The sequence below is a fragment of the Osmerus eperlanus genome, chromosome 2 (assembly GCF_963692335.1).
Source record: "Osmerus eperlanus chromosome 2, fOsmEpe2.1, whole genome shotgun sequence".
In the NCBI taxonomy this organism is placed as follows: Eukaryota; Metazoa; Chordata; class Actinopteri; order Osmeriformes; family Osmeridae; genus Osmerus; species Osmerus eperlanus.
Window position 1 is genome coordinate 23,677,631 of NC_085019.1, and position 20,179 is coordinate 23,697,809.

The 20,179-nt window shown below is 53.5% G+C and overlaps 2 protein-coding genes and 3 non-coding genes across 5 annotated transcripts in view; 1 reads left to right on the forward strand and 4 right to left on the reverse strand.

Annotated features, from left to right (window-relative positions):
* Positions 1 to 5,533, forward strand: part of cacng2a (calcium channel, voltage-dependent, gamma subunit 2a) — a 28,121-nt gene extending 22,588 nt beyond the window's left edge. The window contains exons 3-4 of the mRNA XM_062484118.1: positions 2,763 to 2,903; positions 3,496 to 5,533. Of these exons, the coding sequence (XP_062340102.1) occupies positions 2,763 to 2,903; positions 3,496 to 4,031 (677 nt within the window). The 3' untranslated portion in view covers positions 4,032 to 5,533. The remainder of the gene's footprint in view (positions 1 to 2,762; positions 2,904 to 3,495) is intronic.
* Positions 5,534 to 15,527: 9,994 nt separating this feature from the next.
* On the reverse strand, positions 15,528 to 19,875 carry rpl3 (ribosomal protein L3). The gene is made up of 10 exons (XM_062481109.1): positions 19,824 to 19,875; positions 19,034 to 19,226; positions 18,640 to 18,808; positions 18,006 to 18,141; positions 17,600 to 17,786; positions 16,785 to 16,945; positions 16,504 to 16,605; positions 16,312 to 16,407; positions 16,112 to 16,231; positions 15,528 to 15,634 (listed from the first exon to the last, which is right to left on the reverse strand). The coding sequence occupies exons 1-10, from the start codon at positions 19,824 to 19,826 to the stop codon at positions 15,590 to 15,592; spliced, it is 1,212 nt and encodes a 403-aa protein (XP_062337093.1). The 5' UTR covers positions 19,827 to 19,875; the 3' UTR covers positions 15,528 to 15,589.
* Positions 15,706 to 15,837, reverse strand: LOC134015869 (small nucleolar RNA SNORA54). Its single transcript, XR_009929290.1, has one exon. It is a non-coding gene; the product is annotated as a small nucleolar RNA SNORA54 (small nucleolar RNA).
* On the reverse strand, positions 17,029 to 17,122 carry LOC134015902 (small nucleolar RNA U83B). Its single transcript, XR_009929309.1, has one exon. It is a non-coding gene; the product is annotated as a small nucleolar RNA U83B (small nucleolar RNA).
* LOC134015852 (small nucleolar RNA SNORA65) lies at positions 19,468 to 19,594 on the reverse strand. The gene has a single exon (XR_009929283.1). It is a non-coding gene; the product is annotated as a small nucleolar RNA SNORA65 (small nucleolar RNA).
* Positions 19,876 to 20,179: the final 304 nt, after the last annotated feature.

The following is a 20,179-nucleotide window of genomic DNA, read 5'->3' on the forward strand; positions in this document are numbered from 1 at the left end:
AGGCTGTCCACTCCGTTTCTCCGCCGACGCGAGCGAGCTGGAAATCCTGCCTCATGAACACAATCCTGCTGTCATGGTTCCCCTGGTGTGTGGAATCTACCCGCACCGAGGAACAAGGAGCTGTTGTTCCTTTTACAAAATATTTGTTTTCATCTTTGATTAAAACAACACCATCAACCGCCAATTAATGATGTCGAAAGCTTCTCTTTTTACACAGCACGGCATCTTTCACCCAACGACTATCGACCTCCGTCTCCAAGAAAGTCAAGCTAAATGATTCAGCTAAACCCTGATGCTAAGCGTGGTCCTATTTCATCCCTCTATGGACAGGCCTGCCCAGTAACATAGTCTGGTCCTATTACTTTCCTCCACAATGTCATCTTGAGAGCCGAAACCATTAAACACTCTCACCGTCAACAATCAATAGATTTGGCTGGGACCTCCTCCTGCTTCTGCCTGTGGAGATGCAGCTGATGGATGAGGGAGGTCTCTGGTTACCTCTCCCAGGTAATGGGCTGTGGCGGCTCACGTCAATATCGCCAGGGTTAACTGTGGCCAGGATGGAGGGATGGGGAAAGAGGGGCGGGGCCAGGTCTCTGGACAGTTTAATATCTAATCACCCTGCCACCTGTAACTTTATACCACGCCAGTCCCTCTGCTCAGAGGAGGCGATGAGGAGAGAGGGAGGGGGGGAGAGGGAGGGGGGGAGAGGGGGGAAAGGGGGAGAGGGAGGTGACGGGTAGAGAAGCTGAGGGGGGGAGGGGGAGAGGTGGAAAGAAGAACAGGGAGAGCTCTCCCAAACTGCAGACATCCTCTCAGACGGAACGACAGTTTAGAGAGAAAGGAAAACAGAACACAGAAGACATGCTGGAGATCAGCAGGGAGTGAAACTACTGTTCATCATGTGGAGAGGAGCTCATATGCATGTCTGTGAGACAGCGGGGGGGTCTACCAGTCAGAGAGAGAGGGGGAGAAGGGATAGAGGGTGGGAGAGAGAAGACCCTCCCAGTTGTGGACATCAGAGGTGGTACCACAGGTCCAAAAGTGGTGGGGAGAAAATTTGGGAACCATCTGCACTGACAGTTTTTTTTTATACGGTCTATGCTCGATAGCGTTAGCAGCAAGGAGTTGTTGAGAGGGGTGGTGATGCTCTGACCCTGGGCCCGGGTTGGCTGTAGCTAGGAGATCACTGTGGCTGACAGGTACATTCACTTGTTACAGTCAGCGTTGAAGTAGTGCGTTATAGTCAACACTACAGAGTGGCTAAAATTAAAAGTATATTATCAACTTGTTCAATTGCAAGAAGAAAGAAAGTTTTTTTTTCCAGTGTCAGTGTCTGTGCTACAGAGAGAGACAGTGTCTGTGATGCAGAGAGAAACAGTGTCTATGCTGTAGAGAGAGACAGTGTCTGTGCTACAGAGAGAGACAGTGTCTGTGCTACAGAGAGAGACAGTGTCTGTGCTACAGAGAGAGACAGTGTCTGTGCTGGGGGGGGGGGGTCACAGGGCAGCAGCAGGTGAGCGTGCAGATTGGTGTCCAGGGTCCTGGTGGAGACAAGTTACAATTAAACAACATGAACCTTAAAAGTGCAAGAGTGTACCTGTGGAAAAAGCAAGCAACAATAATATAATTCACAGCGAGTACAATAATTTTAAGTCAGTTACAGCTAACCAACAAAAGCAACAAGTCTCTCAATAAGAGTCATTGTGATCCTGGAGGAAACTAACATCAGGTCCAGCCAAACATTCCTAAGTACTGTTGTACTTCCTGGGTCTATACCACCAGCCTGGGTCTATACCACCAGCCTGGGTCTATACCACCAGGCTGGGTCTATACCACCAGGCTGGGTCTATACCACCAGGCTGGGTCTACACCACCAGCCTGGGTCAGCACTTCAGCAGAGAGACACGGAGGTGCTGAGCCAGCAGACCAAGCGAAGTGGTGAAAATTTAACCAGCCTGATGAAAGTTTAAGTGTGCATGTTAAACAGGATGAGGAGAGATGAAGGAGGGGGGGGGGGGGGTAGAGGAGAGGTGAGGGGGGGTTAGGGGTAGAGGAGGGGGGGGTTAGTGGTAGAGGAAAGGTGAGGAGGGGGGGGGGGTTAGGGGTAGAGGAGAGGTGAGGAGGGGGGAGGTTAGGGGTAGAGGAGAGGTGAGGAGGTAGGGGGAGGAGGGGAGGGGGGGTTAGGGGTAGAGGAGAGGTGAGGAGGTAGGAGGAGGGGAGAGGGGAGTTAGGGGTAGAGGAGAGGTGAGGAGGGGGGGGGGAGGGGTAGAGGAGGGGGGGGGAGGTAGGAGGAGGAGGGGAGGGGGGGGTTAGGGGTAGAGGAGTGGTGAGGAGGGGGGGGTTAGGGGTAGAGGAGAGGTGAGGAGGTAGGAGGAGGGTGAAATGGACAGAAGAATGAACAGACGTCAGAAGCAGCACCAGGCCTGGTCTGTCAGGTCCAGTCAGAAGGTTCCTCTGCTCCTGGATCAACGGTGTTCTGACAGGCACCACACACACAGGGGGATTTGAACCCGGTCACACTCCCTTTCTCACGCAAACCGATCATCTCAGTTAGCAAACTGAGATTGAACCTGCTTGTTCTCTTTCTTCCTCTCTCTCCTATCTTCTTCCTTCATCCTCTCCCCTTCCTCCTGTCCTCCGCATTTTGCTGCTTTTTATACTAACTCTTTCCATGCGTTTCTCAACTACCCTCTCCCCCCCTCCCCTCTCCCCTCCCCCCTCTCCTCTCCTCCCCTCTCCTCCCCCCCTCCCTCCCCCAGGTGCGGTGAGAGCCTCCAGTATCTTCCCCATCCTCAGTGTGATCCTGCTCTTCATGGGAGGCCTGTGTGTCGCCGCCAGCGAGTTCTACAAGTCACGCCACAACATCATCCTCAGCGCTGGCATCTTCTTTGTGTCTGCAGGTGAGCTGAGCAACACACACACACACAGAGACACACTTATACACACACACACACACACAGAGAGAGACAGCGATCATCGTGTCGCCGTACAGGAACACACAGCAGAGCTGTGCAGCGACAGAGAACATCCTGCTCTGCCCTGCTGGCCGTCTGCAGTACTGCAGACACACTGTCTCCTGGCCGTCTGCAGTACTGCAGACACACTGTCTCCCTTTCCATTCTTCCTCCTTTCTCTGCTCCTGTCTCTTCCTGACTAGGCGTTGCTAGGCTGAAAGATATCCACAGGGAGTCAACTCTAAAAATACGGTGTCCCTGACATACATTCCCACTGATCCATCACTGCGGCCACGCCCTGTCACGCATTCCTGACAGTGTGACTAAAGCAAGCAGTCAAACTATGTGGTGTATTTATACATAGACTAGGACTTGACCCCAGGCTAGGATTTGACCCAAGACTAGGACTTGACCCCAGACTAGGACTTGACCCCAGATTAAATCATGTTAGGTTGCAATCCAAGGATCTGCCTCAGGGGATGAATCCATACTCACACACACTCTCTATTCCCTCTCCCCCTCCCCCCCTCCCCCCCAGGCCTCAGCAACATCATCGGCATCATTGTCTACATATCGGCCAACGCGGGCGACCCGTCCAAGAGCGACAGCAAGAAGAACAGCTACTCATACGGCTGGTCCTTCTACTTCGGCGCGCTCTCCTTCATCATGGCCGAGATGGTGGGCGTGCTGGCCGTGCACATGTTCATCGACCGGCACCGGCAGCTCCGCGTGGGCGCCCAGGCGGCCGACTACCTCCAGGGATCAGCCATCACCCGCATCCCCAGCTACCGCTACCGCTACCGGCGGCGCTCGCGGTCCTCGTCCCGCTCCACGGACCCCTCCCACTCCCGCGACGCCTCCCCTGTGGGGCTGAAGGGCTTCGCCGCGCTGCCGTCCACCGAGATCTCCATGTACACGCTCCCCAGGGACACCCTCAAGTCCAGCGGGACGCCCACCGCCACATACAACTCAGAGAGGGACCCCGGCTTCCTGCAGGTCCACAACTGCATCCCCAAGGACCTGAAAGACTCAGCCCACACCAACACAGCCAACCGCCGCACCACACCTGTGTGAGCCGCACAACACCTGTGTGAGCTCTGTCCGGGGGGGGGGGGGCGCTGGGGAGACCCAGGGAAACCCCCGTCTCCCTGGCTGTCCGACACACCACAGGGTCCGAGGGCAGAGACCCTGTTTATCCAGATTGAGGATCTTTTTTTTGCTCCGCTGCATGATTTTCCCATCTTCCAGTGTTTTAGCGGGCGTGGGGAATGTCTGTCGGGGGGGATGGTGGAGCTGGGGGAACAGGGTGTCTGGAGAGAGAGACAGTTTCTGCCGGGGTGAGTGAGGAGGTGGAAACTGCAGGGGAGGGGTACATTCAAAAGATTTAAGCAATTATTTCATGACATTATTTTGGCTTGACCCCACAGTTTGGATGGAGAAACGAATCAAGCCGCCCCTCCCTCCTCCCCTCTTCACCTCCTCCTCCCCCCTTCACCTCCCCCTTCACCTCCCCCTCCGTAGTTGTAGCCATATTTATCCATCTCATCTCTTTACTTTTTGCATTAAAACTGTGAACGGTTGCAGTTTTGGGATTTGGTAAGAATTAGCCCAATCTGTCAACTCTAACAAAGGTACTATATATATATATGTATTACTTTTTATAAATAAATTAAGTTAATAATCAAGAGATACAGGCTTTACTGAAGCAAAAAAACAAACAAGTAAACTAAAGCTGTTGGTAACATGAGAAAGGACTCTTTAAGATCTGCTGGAAGGACGAGCGACTGGTGTTCCACCATCGAGCTGCTGACGTCAACAAGAGACACATGCAGACCAGACAATAGAAAAATATTTTAATAGAACCTTCTCGCCTTTTTCTGAGTCCCCTTATTCGCTTTCTTTTTTGTGGGAGGGGGAGGGGGGGTGTCGTCACGGAACGTTGAACCCCCTCAACAGGAACAACCAATCAGGGGGTCGAAGTGGACGAGAAGCTAAAGACTAATAACTCGACTTCCAAGAAAGGAAGGAAGGAGGGGAGAGGAAGAGGACGCCAAACACAAAACAAAAACTTGAGAAAAAGAACAAGTTAAATATGAAATAGTACAAGAGAAGTTAAATGACTCACAATTTCAGAAATTAAATGCATGCTATAAAATTACAGCGAATCTGCTCTTGAGAAACTTAAGTTTTAAAGGATAACGATTATTATTAAGGGGAAAAAAGCGAAGACAGTAACGTTTAAAATATTAATGTTTTCATGTGTACTTTTCTCGTATGTTTTTGTTTATTTATTTACGTCATTTTATCTTTTATGCTTTTATGAAACAAACCAAACAATCTACATTGAACAAAATTGCTTTTTAATTGATTGGTTTCTTTCTTTATGAATATACAAATATATATATGTATGTATGTATTTATTTAATTTTTCAAATTCACACGGCCTTAGTCATTTCTTTCTTTCTTTTGATTTTCAACGTGTTGTTCAAATTGAAAATGAAATCTTTAAAGGTGCCAAAACCGAACAATCCTTCATCACTTGGATGCATCAAACCCTGAAGAATAAAATACAAACCCTACGGGAACAAATTAAGTCGTCTCTGAGTGTGTCTCTAACGTTCCACACACACCAGCCTGGTGCTTCGGGAGTGTGTGTGTGGGTGTGTTTAAGAGTGTGTGGGTGGGTGTGTTTAAGAGTGTGTGTGTGTGTGTGTGTGTGTCGTTCATCACAGTCTTGTTCGTGGAAATGTTTTGTACTTTTTTTGTAAAGCACTGAGGAGGATTCAGAAGATGAAACCGTCAGGACCATCCTGTTGGGGATAGGCATCGGCTGGTATCAGATTTTGACGGTATGATAACCTTGAGAAAAAATACCACGGTTTCATGGTATCAAGGTATTGCGATTACAGCTCAAAAATATTTTGGTTGAACACAATATATTTTATTTTTAAGCAACATATAAAATTGTTTGAAGAGCAGTAAACATGTCATGTTGAATAGTTCAATTCTTAGTTGTAGTTTTTTTAACTAAAAAGAAAAATACATAATTATTGTTTTAATTAAACTTCTACACACACAGACAGTGGAAGACTTAAATAAAAGTATATACGATAAATCAGCTAAATGTAGGCCCGAATTTTTGTACTAAATCGCTGAAATTGAGTAGCAGGGCTCTCAAGTTTTGTCAAAAGTTTGACGTGAGATTACCATATCATGTATCTTATTGTCTGGTTTTTACCTCTGTATAACTCGAGACAACTATCAACTCCGAAGAAATCTGCGCTGAGAAATGGTTGAAATGTGTGAGTCTCACAGAAAATGCCTGAGATTTGATAGACCTGTAGTAGGCTAATCTGCTCTTCCCCAGACAAATATTTTTCTATGGCTCTGGTGTGACGTAGGCTAACGTGAAACTACCTGTCTGTGTAGCACTGCATCTGACACCTCCCATCACCGGGCCTAATGAACCGCTCTGGCTGGGCTGGAAGAAGGTGAAGGTGTGTGTGTGCGTATGTGTGTCAGAGAGAGAGTGTAAGAGTGTCTGTGCGTGTGCGTGTGAGAGAGAGCAACTGAGAGAACGAGTTTAAGAGTGTGACCTGTCGGACTTGTTTTCGAAGGACAAAATCGTGTGATTCAACGCCACCATGATCTGTGAGTGTGTGTAATGTGTGTGTAGTGTGTGTGTGTGTGACAGAGAGGGAGAGACCTGAGTAGGGAAGGAAGTCTTCTGTCGTACAAAACGAGAACCTCATGTGTCCTGGTGACACCCTGAAGTGTCTCTGACCAGTCAAGTTAAGAGGCCAGCGCTTTCATCACCAGGAGGGAACTCCAAACTGCTTCTGTCAAAGTGCTGAGATCTCAATTCACCGTTATCTGACTTCACTCACAAAAGCCTCTCTCCATAAATTTATGGATGGAATATGTCAACGAAGCACTCTGTACGAATAGTGCTTTTAATGTACAGCACTTTTTTTTTATTATTCAGAATTCATAACCAGTAGGCCGTTTCCAAGGTTGGGCTGCATGAAGCTCAGAGGAGGAGCGTCTGGAGAGACTGACATCAGCATAAAGGAACATCTAGCTTTGCTAGCCAGTCACTTTAATATGTTACTTTAATATGTTTAGCTGCAGACCCGGCCTGACCCAGCCTCATCCCCGCTTCATCCACATCTTCAACCCTACATTCAACCTCCGCCTGCCTGCCCCTTCTCCTCCCCTCTTCCCTCTTCCCTCCCCCCTCCTCCTCCCCCCTCCTCCGGACGGAGTGGGCAGTCCACTCCGTCCTCTCAGCTGGGGTCTGGAGTGGGCAGTCCACTCCGTCCTCTCAGCAGGGGGCAGGGGTCTGGAGTGGGCAGTCCACTCCGTCCTCTCAGCAGGGGGCAGGGGTCTGGAGTGGGCAGTCCACTCCGTCCTCTCAGCAGGGGGCAGGGGTCTGGAGTGGGCAGTCCACTCCGTCCTCTCAGCAGGGGTCTGGAGTGGGCAGTCCACTCCGTCCTCTCAGCAGGGGGCAGGGGTCTGGAGTGGGCAGTCCACTCCGTCCTCTCAGCAGGGGGCAGGGGTCTGGAGTGGGCAGTCCACTCCGTCCTCTCAGCAGGGGGCAGGGGTCTGGAGTGGGCAGTCCACTCCGTCCTCTCAGCAGGGGGCTGGGGTCTGGAGTGGGCAGTCCACTCCGTCCTCTCAGCAGGGGGCTGGGGTCTGGAGTGGGCAGTCCACTCCGTCCTCTCAGCAGGGGGCTGGGGTCTGGAGTGGGCAGTCCACTCCGTCCTCTCAGCAGGGGGCTGGGGTCTGGAGTGGGCAGTCCACTCCGTCCTCTCAGCAGGGGTCTGGGGTCTGGAGTGGGCAGTCATGCCCTTGAAGAGGCAGAACCAGTTCCTGGCAGTCTGACCGAGTTGAACGTTCCGTGGTGATGTCACTGTGAGCGCTGGAATGTGCTCGGCGCTACTACTAATGCTGACGCTAACTCTAATGCTAACACTAAAGCTGACTCTAATGTTAATGCTAACGCTAGCTCCATTCATGAAGCACTGCCTTGCCGTTCCAGCTCCACACGCCTCTCATAGGCTGACGTTCCATGCTTGGTTGCTTGGATACAGGGTGCAGGGTGTCATTTCTGGAGCATGAGGAGGAATTGAGAAAAATATTTCTGTGTGTGTTGTGTGTTGTGTATGTGTTCAGTGGGCACAGGAATTATCTTCTTACCGGATGTCCCTCAGTGTGTGACTCTTTCCCTCTCTCTCCCTCTCTGTCCCTCTCTCTCATTCCATTTCTCTCTCTCTCTCTCCCCTGGTGTGGTGATCAAAGTGCCTGGTGTGTCTGCAGTGCTGTGTGATCACAGCCCCAGAGGGGGGAGGCGGGGGAGGGGGGGGGGAGTGGAGCAGGGAGGCTGAGGAGACGAGACCAGAGGAACAGACTGTCCCCTTCTGGCTCGTAACACCAGGAGCAGAACCTCTGAAGTTGTCTCGGTGTGTATGGCGGTCTCCCAGGTTACAAACCCCACATCAAACCAGCTGTCCCCCACGTCTGACTTCCTGAAGCAGGGCTCTGGGGCCCCCAGGGACCCAGGCACGCCTCCTGAAGTCCCCACTTTCATCCGTCCCCAAACACAGCCAGATCGGGAGGAGAGGACGTTGAACCCAGTCCTGGAGGAGGAGGAGAGGATGGAAGAAAAGAGAAGGAGGAGGAGGACAGGATGGAGGACAGGATGGAGGAGGACAGGATGGAGGACAGGATGGAGGAGTCAAAGAAACCTGGGTAGGGAAGGAGCTGTGTTGTAGAGCTGCTCTAACAGGTTAGCGCCAATGCTTGAAATGTATGTTGTTTGTGTGTGTGTGTGTGTGAGAGAGGGAGAGGGAGAGGGAGAGAGAGAGAGAGAGAGAGAGAGAGAGAGAGAGAGAGAGAGAGAGAGAGAGAGATAGAGAGAGAGAGAGAGAGAGAGAGAGAGAGAGAGAGAGAGAGAGAGAGAGAGAGAGAGGGGGGGGGGGAGAGAGAGAGAGGGAGAGATGTGGCCTCCTGTTTGTGCTGACCAGAGAGCAGTTGCTGACTGTGCTAACCCTGGGTTATTTCTGGGTCATGGAGAGTTGCTTGACTACAGAGAGCTACCCAGGCTTCTCTCCCCTGATGCCACAACGACAAAACGCCAGAATCTGTTCTCTGAGAAGAGAAACCAGCATTGTCAGGCGATGACAATAATTAGATGCTTTGTTACTGGAAATGCAACTAACAACCACCATGTAGGGGTGAGTCAGGAAACGTGAGAGAACTGTCACAATACCGCTTGAACAAGTTGTAACAAGCAATATGGGGAGAAAAACACCACCAAAAAACGGTTGGCCTCCTCTCAAAAAGATTCAAAAAGAGTCAAAGTGCCAGACAGCAGACAGGGCTCAGGGAGAGGAGGGTCGGGCTGGGGAGGAGAGCACGAGTCCTTCTGCCCTCTGGTGGCAGTTGAGAGTGCTGCAGGAAGGCCGGGTTTGCCAGCCCAAGGAACGTGGTGTCCATGGGAACGGGGTTGGAATACTGATGCCACAGTGCAGGGGTGCTGCAGTGAGGAGCTGGATGAGGTCTCCAAACAAGCTCTATGTACAGGGGCCTCTCCTGCCTCTCTCCTGCCTCTCACTCTGCCTCTCTCCTGCCTCTCACTCTGCCTCTCTCCTGCCTCTCTCCTGCCTCTCACTCTGCCTCTCTCCTGCCTCTCTCCTGCCTCTCACTCTGCCTTCCTCTCCTGCCTCTCACTCTGCCTCTCACTCTGCCTTCCTCTCCTCTCTCTCTCTCCTGCCTCTGCTGAATCTGTTCTCTCTTTATTCTGCCTCTCTTCTGTCTCTCCCTCCTGCCTCTCTCTCTCCTGCATCTCCTCTCTCTATCCTGCCTGTCTCTCCTGCCTCTGCTGAATCTCTTCTCTCTATCCTGCATCTCTTCTCTCTCTCCTGTCTCTCCCTCCTGCCTCTCTCCTGCATCTCCTCTCTCCCTCCTGCCTCTCTCTCCTGCATCTCCTCTCTATCCTGCCTCTCTCCTGCCTCTGCTGAATCTCTTCTCTCTCTATCCTGCTTCTCTTCTCTCTCTCCTGTCTCTCTCTCCTGCCTCGCTCTCTCCTGCATCTCCTCTCTCTATCCTGCCTCTCTTCTCTCATTTCTCTCTCCTGCCTTTAATCTTTCTTTTGCCTCTCCTCTCTCCTGCCTCTGCAGTCCTCTAGCAGACGAGGCAGTAAGGACCCATGTCCTCTCAGCCGGATGTTATTGGATCAAGTGTGATTCAGTATATATCATCTTAATATTATACTGCTAGATTATTAGAAGCAGTCCCTCCAATGTACAGAAAGATTGTGTCACTGCATGATTTAAGAAAACCCCTTAATGCTCTCATTGAAATCCTATCATCTCATTGCAATTCAGTTACTGTTACTCAGTTACTTGGGACAGGGTTTGAATTCTTCTGCTTCCAGTGTGGGCTGTGTGTTCCTCAGAGATCTCCATGTACGGGTGTGTGAGGGCCAGGTTCCCCTCCTCTATGTGGGGGGTGTGAGGGCCAGGTTCCCCTCCTCTATGTGGGGGGTGTGAGGGCCAGGTTCCCCCCCTCTATGTGGGGTGTGTGAGGGCCAGGTTCCCCTCCTCTATGTGGGGGGTGTGAGGGCCAGGTTCCCCCCCTCTATGTGGGGGGTGTGAGGGCCAGGTTCCCCCCCTCTATGTGGGGGGTGTGAGGGCCAGGTTCCCCTCCTCTATGTGGGGGGTGTGAGGGCCAGGTTCCCCTCCTCTATGTGGGGGGTGTGAGGGCCAGGTTCCCCTCCTCTATGTGGGGTGTGTGAGGGCCAGGTTCCCCTCCTCTATGTGGGGTGTGTGAGGGCCAGGTTCCCCCCCTCTATGTGGGGTGTGTGAGGGCCAGGTTCCCCTCCTCTATGTGGGGGGTGTGAGGGCCAGGTTCCCCCCCTCTATGTGGGGTGTGTGAGGGCCAGGTTCCCCTCCTCTATGTGGGGGGTGTGAGGGCCAGGTTCCCCTCCTCTATGTGGGGTGTGTGAGGGCCAGGTTCCCCTCCTCTATGTGGGGTGTGTGAGGGCCAGGTTTCCCTCCTCTATGTGGGGTGTGTGAGGGCCAGGTTCCCCTCCTCTATGTGGGGGGTGTGAGGGCCAGGTTCCCCCCCTCTATGTGGGGTGTGTGAGGGCCAGGTTCCCCCCCTCTATGTGGGGTGTGTGAGGGCCAGGTTCCCCTCCTCTATGTGGGGGGTGTGAGGGCCAGGTTCCCCCCCTCTATGTGGGGTGTGTGAGGGCCAGGTTCCCCTCCTCTATGTGGGGTGTGTGAGGGCCAGGTTCCCCTCCTCTATGTGGGGGGTGTGAGGGCCAGGTTCCCCTCCTCTATGTGGGGTGTGTGAGGGCCAGGTTCCCCTCCTCTATGTGGGGGGTGTGAGGGCCAGGTTCCCCTCCTCTATGTGGGGTGTGTGAGGGCCAGGTTCCCCTCCTCTATGTGGGGTGTGTGAGGGCCAGGTTCCCCTCCTCTATGTGGGGTGTGTGAGGGCCAGGTTCCCCTCCTCTATGTGGGGTGTGTGAGGGCCAGGTTCCCCTCCTCTATGTGGGGGGTGTGAGGGCCAGGTTCCCCTCCTCTATGTGGGGTGTGTGAGGGCCAGGTTCCCCTCCTCTATGTGGGGTGTGTGAGGGCCAGGTTCCCCCCCTCTATGTGGGGTGTGTGAGGGCCAGGTTCCCCTCCTCTATGTGGGGGGTGTGAGGGCCAGGTTCCCCTCCTCTATGTGGGGTGTGTGAGGGCCAGGTTCCCCTCCTCTATGTGGGGGGTGTGAGGGCCAGGTTCCCCTCCTCTATGTGGGGTGTGTGAGGGCCAGGTTCCCCTCCTCTATGTGGGGTGTGTGAGGGCCAGGTTCCCCTCCTCTATGTGGGGTGTGTGAGGGCCAGGTTCCCCTCCTCTATGTGGGGGGTGTGAGGGCCAGGTTCCCCCCCTCTATGTGGGGTGTGTGAGGGCCAGGTTCCCCTCCTCTATGTGGGGGGTGTGAGGGCCAGGTTCCCCCCCTCTATGTGGGGTGTGTGAGGGCCAGGTTCCCCTCCTCTATGTGGGGGGTGTGAGGGCCAGGTTCCCCCCCTCTATGTGGGGGGTGTGAGGGCCAGGTTCCCCCCCTCTATGTGGGGGGTGTGAGGGCCAGGTTCCCCTCCTCTATGTGGGGGGTGTGAGGGCCAGGTTCCCCTCCTCTATGTGGGGGGTGTGAGGGCCAGGTTCCCCTCCTCTATGTGGGGGGTGTGAGGGCCAGGTTCCCCCCCTCTATGTGGGGTGTGTGAGGGCCAGGTTCCCCTCCTCTATGTGGGGGGTGTGAGGGCCAGGTTCCCCCCCTCTATGTGGGGTGTGTGAGGGCCAGGTTCCCCTCCTCTATGTGGGGGGTGTGAGGGCCAGGTTCCCCTCCTCTATGTGGGGTGTGTGAGGGCCAGGTTCCCCTCCTCTATGTGGGGTGTGTGAGGGCCAGGTTTCCCTCCTCTATGTGGGGTGTGTGAGGGCCAGGTTCCCCTCCTCTATGTGGGGGGTGTGAGGGCCAGGTTCCCCCCCTCTATGTGGGGTGTGTGAGGGCCAGGTTCCCCCCCTCTATGTGGGGTGTGTGAGGGCCAGGTTCCCCTCCTCTATGTGGGGGGTGTGAGGGCCAGGTTCCCCCCCTCTATGTGGGGTGTGTGAGGGCCAGGTTCCCCTCCTCTATGTGGGGTGTGTGAGGGCCAGGTTCCCCTCCTCTATGTGGGGGGTGTGAGGGCCAGGTTCCCCTCCTCTATGTGGGGTGTGTGAGGGCCAGGTTCCCCTCCTCTATGTGGGGGGTGTGAGGGCCAGGTTCCCCTCCTCTATGTGGGGTGTGTGAGGGCCAGGTTCCCCTCCTCTATGTGGGGTGTGTGAGGGCCAGGTTCCCCTCCTCTATGTGGGGTGTGTGAGGGCCAGGTTCCCCTCCTCTATGTGGGGGGTGTGAGGGCCAGGTTCCCCTCCTCTATGTGGGGGGTGTGAGGGCCAGGTTCCCCTCCTCTATGTGGGGTGTGTGAGGGCCAGGTTCCCCTCCTCTATGTGGGGTGTGTGAGGGCCAGGTTCCCCCCCTCTATGTGGGGTGTGTGAGGGCCAGGTTCCCCTCCTCTATGTGGGGGGTGTGAGGGCCAGGTTCCCCTCCTCTATGTGGGGTGTGTGAGGGCCAGGTTCCCCTCCTCTATGTGGGGGGTGTGAGGGCCAGGTTCCCCTCCTCTATGTGGGGTGTGTGAGGGCCAGGTTCCCCTCCTCTATGTGGGGTGTGTGAGGGCCAGGTTCCCCTCCTCTATGTGGGGTGTGTGAGGGCCAGGTTCCCCTCCTCTATGTGGGGGGTGTGAGGGCCAGGTTCCCCCCCTCTATGTGGGGTGTGTGAGGGCCAGGTTCCCCTCCTCTATGTGGGGTGTGTGAGGGCCAGGTTCCCCTCCTCTATGTGGGGTGTGTGAGGGCCAGGTTCCCCTCCTCTATGTGGGGGGTGTGAGGGCCAGGTTCCCCCCCTCTATGTGGGGTGTGTGAGGGCCAGGTTCCCCTCCTCTATGTGGGGTGTGTGAGGGCCAGGTTCCCCTCCTCTATGTGGGGTGTGTGAGGGCCAGGTTCCCCTCCTCTATGTGGGGTGTGTGAGGGCCAGGTTCCCCTCCTCTATGTGGGGTGTGTGAGGGCCAAGTTCCCCTCCTCTACGTGGGGTGCGTGAGGGCCAGGTTCCTTAACCCTAACCCCGGTTCCACGGTTCGACTCAGTTACGACACCACGGCCAGGTTCCCTCTCTCTGCAGGATAACACAGAGGTCTGGCAATCTGCCAAGACACACACACACACACACAAGCTTGGCCAGGACCTCTGCTGTCCCAGCATGCACCTGGTTGCTCTCCCACTAGAACAGTGGCTCTGCTGGGGGATTCTGACACACAGGTGTGGGTTCAGAACCACACACACACTTTGTCATTCACCATACTGGCTTTGATAAGAGTACTGGACATTTAGGACTAACACACTCTAAATGTCTGTCTGGGAGAACTCTGTGCTACCCAGAGGTACAGCACCACCACAGGGAGAAAGAGGCGGCGTTTCTTGGTCAGGGACTGGGCCTTATTAGCATGCACACTGAGGTGCACTGCAGCATGCCCTGAGCTTCTTAGAGAAACAGTGTCACCTCCACTTCACCTGCCTGGGAACAAGAGCTAGATAACAGGCCTTACGGACTGTCATCAAATCCTTAGGGTGACGTCCCAGCAGCGTTGACAGTGGAGGGGGGCTTATGTAACGAGCGCTGTGGTTGTGGTAGAGGCTGGCTCTCTCCTCTCTGCAGTGAGGAGGGTCACTGCCCCTGTTACATAACAGCAGGACCATCTCCATGACTGCCCCTCCAGCAATGGACACAGCCCAGCTCTGCCTCCCTTCCATCCTCTCTCCCAGGGAGATCCAGCCCAGCTCTGCCTCCCTTCCATCCTCTCTCCCAGGGAGACCCAGCCCAGCTCTGCCTCCCTTCCACCCTCTCTCCCAGGGAGACCCAGCCCAGCTCTGCCTCCCATCCTCTCTCCCAGGGAGACCCAGCCCAGCTCTGCCTCCCATCCTCTCTCCCAGGGAGACCCAGCCCAGCTCTGCTTCCCATCCTCTCTCCTAGGGAGACACAACTGTATGAACTCCAGCCCTGTTTGTAGGCAATGTTGCTGTATCAATTTATAATGGTAAAAAAATATTACTTGGTATTACTTATTTGGATGTTGATTACAGAAACATCTAGTTGCTGGAAGTTGAGGAACTCAGAAACCCTGGAACAAAGACAAGTGACTTGAAAGACTTCAGGTTGAAGGAGGCAGAGACCTTACTCGTGAAAATCCTCATTTTAGCATAGAGCGCAGAATATTATGCAGAGATCTGACAGGCATTGTGTGGGACAGCTCCGTGGCCCAAGGCCCCTTGGGGTCCTGATCGTTACCTGCTGAAAGCAGTTTTTGCAGTGATGAGTCAGAGAATGGTGAAGCTTGATTATCTAACAGTAGCTTAGAAAGTTCTAGTCAGCTGAAGAAAAGCATGAGAACAAGGACATGCAGCCACTTAGACAAGGCAGCATTTCTCCAACACCAGCCTTTACTTAAGACCCTTCTGAAATGTGCCAATTCAGTCTACTACACTGCCCATTTGACAGATAACATTTGAATACACTGAATGTCTACATTCCTAGTTGTGGGGATGTGGTCTGCAGAACCCCAGATGTGTTGACCGGCACTCATGCCTAGCTTCTCCTGAGGACAAGTGAAGGTTACCAGCTCAAGGCCACAAGTCCTACAGCTAGTTAACTGCACAGCGCTGCTGCCTTACATGAAGCAAGTTTAGCATCATCACCAACCGTCTCATGCAACACCAGCCACTCTGAAGCTCACCTGCTGGATTAATTATTGACCAAGCTGTCATCTGCAGCTTTCCAACATGCTGACAAGCACAGCTACAAGGCCATCCCTGACCAGCACCCAGCTACTGAGCCTGAACATGTCACATGACAGTCAGCTGGTTAGAATCCCTGTACCTTGTCAACCACATGGTCACAAAAACAGCTTGTCATGATAACCTTCTGGATTAAAGACAGACTAGTGACTTTGTTTTGGTCTTTTATTGAAATCTGACGTCCTGCGTAAACAGACAGGTCCCAACGAGATCTCAGGCGGTCTCTTCCTTGGAGATGCGATCCTTTTTGAGTGGTCCCTGTGGAGAGAGGAGAGGTGGTCAGGCATGATGCAAACAAGCATGATGCTCTGCAGCCAGGGCGCAAACAGACATGTACCCAGAGAGTGAACAGGGAGACAGCACAGGCAGACAACTCCCCTGCCTCACTGGGTGGATTCATATAGCACTGGAATGGAACCCAAAATTCATACTGAGAGTGAACCAGGTTACGAACAGTGCAGGGAGTCGCGGATGGTCACATGGTACAGCACAATGTTCTAGATAAGTGGTTCTCAACCCTGGTCCTCAGGGACCACCTGTCCTGCATGTGTTAGATGTTGCCCTGCTCCAACACCTGATTCGTCATCAAGCGCTGCAGAAGCCTGGTAATGACCTGTTCATTAGAAGCAGGTGTGTTGGAGCAGGAAACCATGTTGACCATGCAGGACAGTGGGCCCCGAGGACCAGAGCTGAAGACCACCGCTTCACACGTGTGAGCGCCATGAGGAACCTCACCATGAAAGCCTTCTTCTCCTCAATGGTCTGGAAGCGCCCGTGGCCGAACTTGGACGTGGTGTCGATGAACTTCAGGTCAATCTTCTCCAGGGCTCGCCGGCTCGACTGCACCAGCAGAGACTGACGGGGAGACAAGCTGTCGTTAGACGCCAGGACTCCACAGGGAGGGGGGGGGTGCGTGTCACGAGGGCTGGTCTTACCTTGCGCAGGGTCAGCACTCTCTTCTTGGTCCCGATCACACAGCCCTTCAGCATGACAAAGTCATTGGTCACCTCCCCATAGTGGACAAACCCTCCCTGGAAACAGAACAGCAAGGTTAGGCCAGGAAACAAGCCAGGCTAGGCCACAGGCCAGGTGTGGTGCAGCAGAACAGCAGGTAGCAGAGCACTCACCAGGGGGTTGATGCTCTTGTTGGACAAGTCGTACTCAGTTGAAGCGTTGTTCTTCACCAGCTTGCCATCCTTGGTGTGGAAGCCCTGGCCAATCTTGTAGATCTGGAACAGGAAGTACCAGTGAGGAACGTGACCAACACAATCACACCTACCCCTCAAGTCCACCATAGGAACATGTGGGCAAAGCTTGTACATGTAAAAACAATAGATCTTGTGGCTGCTATGACTCATTTCCTCACAGATCATTCTACTTAATAACCCCCCCCTCCCCATCTCCGTACCTTCTTGTTGATCTCAGTACGGTGATGGTAGCCCTTCTGCCCAGCACGGGCCACAGAGAAGGCCACACGGGCAGGATGCCAGGCCCCGATACAGGCCACCTTCCTCAGCCCACGATGGGTCTTCCTGGGCAGCTTCTTGGTGTGCCAGCGGCTGGTGACACCTGTGGGGGGGACAGAAGGACCAGGTCACCAGCAGCTCTCACACACACCTGCTCTGGGGCGAGGGCCGAGGTGTGGTGTTACTAAGCGTCTCAGAAGGAAGGCAGCATGGAGTGTTTCTTCATGCGTGTCAGGCGTCATGCCTGACGCAGTGTTCCGTGGTCTCATCGCCGACACTGTACCAACACTACCTGTGGTCTCCACTGGGACACAGCCAGAGGTTCCCAACCCTGGTTCTGGTGCCCTGCATATTCTAGAACAGTGGTTTTCAACCCTGGTCCTATATACCCCCTTTCCTGCTCGTTTTTTATATTTCCCTGCTCCAACACACCTGATTTAAATGAATGGTCGTTACCAGGCTTCTGCATAACTAGATAACGACCCCTTCATTTCAATCAGGTGTGTTGGAGCAGGGAAACATCCAACACGTACAGGACAGGGAGTAGTTGAGGACCAGGGTTGAGACCTACTGTTGTAGACATTTCCTGCTCCAATACACCCGGGTTGTTACCAGGCCTCTGCTTGATAAGTCATTAGGCTCAGATGTGTTGAAAGAGGGAAACATCTAGAACATGCAGGGCTTCCCTGGGGACCAGGGATGGGAAACTCTGCCAACTAGTCACATGACAGCTCCCCACTTCCTCCTGGCGACTCACCCTTGTAGCCGTGACCCTTGGTGACCCCGATGACGTCGATCATCTCGTCCTGGGTGAATACGTTGGCGATGGGCACAGCCTGCTCCAGCTTCTCGCGGGCCCAGTCCACCTTGTCGGCGATGGAGCCTCCGTTCAGCTGCACCTCCATCAGGTGGGACTTCTTCTGCCTCAGGGGCAGCAGGCGCATCTGGGGGGGGGACAGGGGGCTGTTAGCATGGAGCTACTGGCCTTGTCATCATTCCCAATACACTTTATCTGTCCTATAAACATCTACAAGTTAATTTCATGACCTGTCCTTCAGTGGCTTTTGAAAAGAGTTTTAAGAGCATGACATCTGTTGACCAAGGTTGACAACCTCTGCATGCGTGGATGCCCAACAGGAGCACGCTCAGCCACCCAGACCCACCTGCGTGTGGGCCAGGATACGGACCACCTGGCAGTACTTCTTCATGGAGGCAAAGTCCTTCTCCAGCTGCTTCTTGCCCTCATCGTCCTGCCACTTCTTGCAGTACTTGGTGAAGGCCTTCTTCTTGGACTTGTACCTGCGAGGGGGCAGCGTAGCGACACAGGGCACACGGGGGGGGTTGGCGCAGGTCTTCATGGCCCGTCAGGCCAGAGGAAGAGACCTGCACCTGGCTGGTCTCCCTCGCCCCCAGGGGGGGGTAATGGGCATCCACAGCGCAGGGTTTGGGCTCATGGCACGGCTTCTAAGAAGCTCTTTCCACCGGCCAGAGGAGCCCGGAGCTCGTCAGGGCGCGCAGCGCCTGAGAGGAGCTGCCACCAGGGGGCACCGACATGTCAGACACGCTCAGGAACACAGGTTTCACTGGGCACTAACATGCTGCTCCAACACAATATCATCAGCTAAGGCTAGTTTGCACTGCCCAAACACATGCCAACAGCTGTGGGGTTGGTTTTGAGCCTGATGGCATTTGTTGGGGCAGTGTAAAACAAGTTACATTTCTCAGAACATTCTAAGCCCAACTGGATGTTAGTTGGGTTGTGAACAGGCATTTAAACCACCCTGGTCCGTGTCTCACCAGTTCCTGTAAAAGCGACGCTTGCACTCGTCGCTAACGTGCTCGGCAAAGATGGTCTTGAAGGAGCGCAGGCCGCGAGGGGTCTCAACGTAGCCCACGACACCAACCACGATCATGGGAGGGGTCTCCACGATGGTCACTGCCTCCACAACTTCCTTCTTGTTGACCTCTGTTTAAATTGAGTTAATGTTTAGTCACAGCAAGTTACTGCCTTGTATCTAACCAGGGTTCAAATTAACACTTGCTAACTTCCCCCAACAAATTATAACTGCGCTCAGTACTCGACATTCAGCACGGGTTTAAAGCCCACTATGTCCGCCCGTCGAGGGGATCATCACTGGCAGATCAACTTAATAATTAACGGGCAAATAAAATGTATACAAAAGTAACTCACTTGAGCCAGGTCGGTCGACCTCGCGCACGATGTGCGTCATGCCGGCCTTGTACCCGAGGAACGCGGTCAGGTGCACGGGCTTGCTGGGGTCATCCTTGGGGAAGCTCTTCACCTTGCCCCGGTGGCGTCGGCTCCTCTTGCGGGGAAGGAAGCCCAAGGATCCGTGTCGCGGGGCAGAAAACTTGCGGTGAGACTGGGGAGCAAGGACGAGTTACACACGCGGTCAGTCTACGAGCTAGCCGTTTAGCATGGCTTGCTAACATCATTGAATTAAGACAACACATAAGTACGAGAACGTTGTTTCGGTCGACATCTTATTATATTCCGGTCCATCTAGGTGCCGTAAAATATTTAGTCATTTTAAGTAACTAAGAAATCTCCGTATTGACCGGTAGGTTACCGGGCCTGGTCTTTCGCCAGATCTAGCTTGTAGTGCTTGTTCCAGACCTTTCGGCGCAGAGTCGCCCATTGTGTTGGGGCAGCCCTGCTTCCTAGAGCTGGGTCTCTCTTAGCCTCCACTGGATTATACTCAGTCACGAAAAAGACGAGAATAGTGGCGGGAGGCTGGTTGATTAACTTCCATTACCGCTACGTTGCCGCAGCCATTTTGACCCATGCTACGAGTGAGTAATGTTCCAACATTTTACAAGGTGAGACACCAAAAATACAACTAGATGCATGTACTGCATGTCTACACAATTACTAGTTTGCTAAATACGAGATAGATAACTGTAAGATGGATCAGATTACGGCTGGATGAGTATTCCTGACACCATCAGAACAAACTCACCATTTCGTCTCCGATCCGATTGAAAGAGACATAAGAAACGGAGACACGTGGATTTTATACAAAATGAACCCTCGCGCGATCTCGCGTGACTATGTATCTCGTCACTCGTGTCCGGTAAATATCTTGGCCACCGGATGTCACTGTCTCTAAACTCTCCGAGCCCAGCGCTAAAAAGTAGAGAAAAAGTCAGTGTAGTTCTCCATTGAAAACGTGTTTAGGCTATGACTAGGCTTAATCCATGTTTGGGAAACAGGGCCTATATGCCGTTTACCCAACCCAACTTTCGTGGTAGTTATGAACATGTTTATATTAAGATATCAGTTTCTATGGTAATATATATACACACCCAGTCCCAG

Excerpts from the sequence above, each read along its gene's own strand:
- rpl3 (XM_062481109.1), bottom strand. Across the intron at positions 16,232-16,311 it reads GAGTGCTGACCCTGCGCAAG|TCTCTGCTGGTGCAGTCGAG; the intron begins GTAAGACCAGCC and ends TCTCCCCGTCAG. Across the intron at positions 15,635-16,111 it reads AGGAGAAGAAGGCTTTCATG|GGACCACTCAAAAAGGATCG; the intron begins GTGAGGTTCCTC and ends CTCTCTCCACAG.